The 3158-nt window shown below is 44.4% G+C and overlaps 1 protein-coding gene across 1 annotated transcript in view; it reads right to left on the bottom strand.

The window, feature by feature from the left end:
- The window catches only part of MED14 (mediator complex subunit 14), a gene marked incomplete at its 5' end in the record, with an annotated part of 59731 nt that overhangs the window by 9531 nt on the left and 47042 nt on the right, over positions 1–3158 (bottom strand). Inside the window, 2 exons of the mRNA XM_025205283.1 lie at positions 210–341; positions 2566–2677. Of these exons, the coding sequence (XP_025061068.1) occupies positions 210–341; positions 2566–2677 (244 nt within the window). The remainder of the gene's footprint in view (positions 1–209; positions 342–2565; positions 2678–3158) is intronic.

Raw genomic sequence — 3158 nt, 5'->3', positions numbered from 1 at the left:
GGGGACAGTGAACAATTAACACTCAACTTCCAGTAGATTCTAAATGCTCTAAAGTAAGTCAAAAGCAGCCACATGGCTACTACTAAGAAAATTCACATCTGTAGAAGCCAATTCCTGAACACACAAATTGACACAGCAATCATTGTCAAATGAAGAGACGTAATTATCAGAAAGCTTATATATAGATATTTTCAAAGAGACACACTCACCATGTGGACTGGCAAAATTAGCTGTTTGTCCCATTGTAATTCCAAGAGAAGAAGGTGAAGGAGTTGGACCAAATGAGGCTGGTGATGGAGCTCTTAAAGCACCACTAGGGGAACTTGCAGCATGCAGATTTCCTATTGAAGGCATACAAGCATCTATTCATTACACAACACACACCTCACGAGCTTAAGCACACCTGTCACAATCATTGACATCTTTCTAAAAAGGAGAAAAAGACTTGCTAGCATTTCTTCTTCCACCCAGAGATTAGATTTTGCATGTGAATGGATTGCTATTGGTAAAGAGAAAGTAAATAGGGATTTATTATTTACTCGTTCTCTCAATACAAGAACTAGGAGTCACAAAATGAAACTAGTAGGTAGTAAGTCTGAAACTAACAAAGGAAGTCCTTTTTCCACGCTGTAATTTTTTGAAGTGTGGAACTTATTATCACCAGATGATGTGGAAGCCAACAGTTTAGCCAGATTCAAAAAGGGACTGGATACATTCTTGAAGGAAAGGGGTAAGAGTGGCTATTAAGCACGGGAGTTAGGGATACTGAATTAGAACTTCCTAGACTTTAAATGCTAGAGGCTGCAAGTGAGAGTGGAACAGTGGGGGAAAAAGCCCCAGGCATATGCAGTTTACTTCCCCTTTCAGCATCTGCCACAAGATGGACCTATGGTCTGACCCAGTAAATGTCAATTTTTGTTTGTATGCCCTGCACAATGACCAAGACTATGGGATACTAATTCATGAAATAACCAAAGCCTACTTTAACTGCAACCATGACTTAAAATCCTATGGTCCACTCTACACCTGTAATTAGGGGTCTACCTGACCTGAAGAGGCAGACAGCCAGTTTTGCAGGCAGATTGTGGGGTAAGCCACCATTTTCACATGCTTATTGTGGTGGGGCCCCCAGGCCTCTTATTAGTCAAAGGGCCCCACTAGTCCTGTCTTCCAGCACCAATTAGTGGAGAGAGTTGTGTTATATAGCCTCTGCCCCTTGCTGCTGATTGGCTAGGAGGGCTACCTGTCAGCCAATTAGCAGCGAGGGGTAGGGGCAATGGCCATCTAAACCTGCTTATCCTCTTGCCAGCAGCCCCCTTCAGCTGGAAGGACTACTGAGGAGTCAACATTTTATTTTTAGTATTTTTTTTGTTGTGTTTTATTTTTTTTCCTCTACCCATATTGTTCTTGGTAGCAAACCATTACCCTAACTGATTTATGGGTTCTAGCAAGAGCCTCACTAACTACAGTTAAGAAGTAACCCTTCCCCTTTTAAGTTGTGTCTTCAGGTGTTTGCAATTTTTGAAGTTCATGCTTCAAACTGAAGTTCAAGATGAGCAGTAGGAGTGGTTTTAGACCAACACAGCTACAACCTTTATCCCCATGTTCAGTCTCTATTCAAACATGAATTTTTTTATTTTTTTTTGAGTAAACTTTTCCAATTTCATCAGCTCTTCCATTGCTCCAAGTTACAGAAGTGCAATCGACAATCACTTTCATAGGGAGCTCATGTGTTGCATAACTGTGTGCTTGCTGAAATGTGTGCCAGCAGAGGCAAGCCCTTGGTGACAGCCCTCCGGTTTGCCTTCGTCACACCATAAGTTGTCACACTTGGATAAACTGTGGACTGTAAAGGTAATTTTCCACAGCTGGGAAAGGCCCAATTTTTCTGTGGTGCTCTCTCAACTTAAGAGGAAAGGCCTCCCTGGAACTTCATAGAATGGGGGGGGCGGGGTTGGATATTACTCCAAGGAAAAAAGCACATTTCATCATCTGGGCCCTTCACTTTTCAGGCAAGAGCTTGGAAGTTCCATACAGAAAGCAAAAAGAAATGTTAAGAATGCATAGTTAAAAGATTGCAACATTAAAAGCCATGGTTATACATGCAAACTAACAGCCCTCTTGAGTCCAATTATTTAAAGAATAATTATGTACCTCAAAAACACCCCCCCCCCCCCCCCCCAAAAAAAAACAACCCAACAAAAACACAAAAACGTAACCCAGGGGTAGGTAACCCCTAACAGGTGCCACACAAAGGCATTTTGCTTGTCATCCATGCATGCCTTGGGGTGGATGGCAGGGAAGGGGCCAGGGGCACTGCCACAACAAGGACTGGGCCCCTCACAACTTCCCCACTGTCTACCCCTGGCACACCAGCATCTTACAAGTTGGGGTTGTGGGCGTTTTTGTCACTCTGCCCAAAAACATTGCCAACACCTAATGTAACCAAACTTGTGTACACTTTGGGCATCTTGTAGAAAGCACACACTAAATCACTGTATACTGAAAAAGGAAATGGTAACAGCTACTTATAGAAGATTACTACCAACAACAAAGACATTTTACCTGGTGACTGCGTGTGAATCATTGAGGGAGATGGGGTCACCGTGTTGTGATAGGATGTGGGTGGTGAAGTAAGAGGGTAAGCTCCTGATGCTCCTGCTTGTTTTGCAAATGGCTGAAAGCATCAACACAGCAAATAAGAACCTTCCAACAATTTAACGAGTTGAAGTGACAGTGTTCCCCAGAGACCTGATGGAGATTTGACCCCCAGTTCTCATATTTAAGTACCCTATCACATCATAATCCCCAGGTCTCCAGCATGAACTTTATTAGAGGTGCACCAATACATTGGTCCAATATCGGATCGGCACCAATATAAAGAAAACTGACTGTATTGGGAGTCGGCCGATAAATGCCCGTGCATGTGCGCAGCCACAGGGCAGCACGTAGGTAGCAAGGAGCACAGCCCAGCAGCTTGGAGAGCTGCGTGCAGCTGGTAAGTCTGCTGTGGTGGAAGAGGAGGGAAGGGGCATTGTGAGGGGGAAGAATATCAAGGCCCCTGCAGTGAGGGAGGGAGTGGGGCTGGGCCAAGTGCTGCCCAACTGGGGCGGGGTGTAGGATGGAGCTGCAGCTCATCTGAGGGGTGAAAGGAGGTG

This window comes from Alligator sinensis, unplaced genomic scaffold (genome assembly GCF_000455745.1).
Source record: "Alligator sinensis unplaced genomic scaffold, ASM45574v1 scaffold243_1, whole genome shotgun sequence".
Classification (NCBI taxonomy): Eukaryota; Metazoa; Chordata; order Crocodylia; family Alligatoridae; genus Alligator; species Alligator sinensis.
The sequence above is the reverse complement of the archived record's forward strand: the minus strand, read 5'-3'. Positions and strand labels throughout refer to the sequence as shown.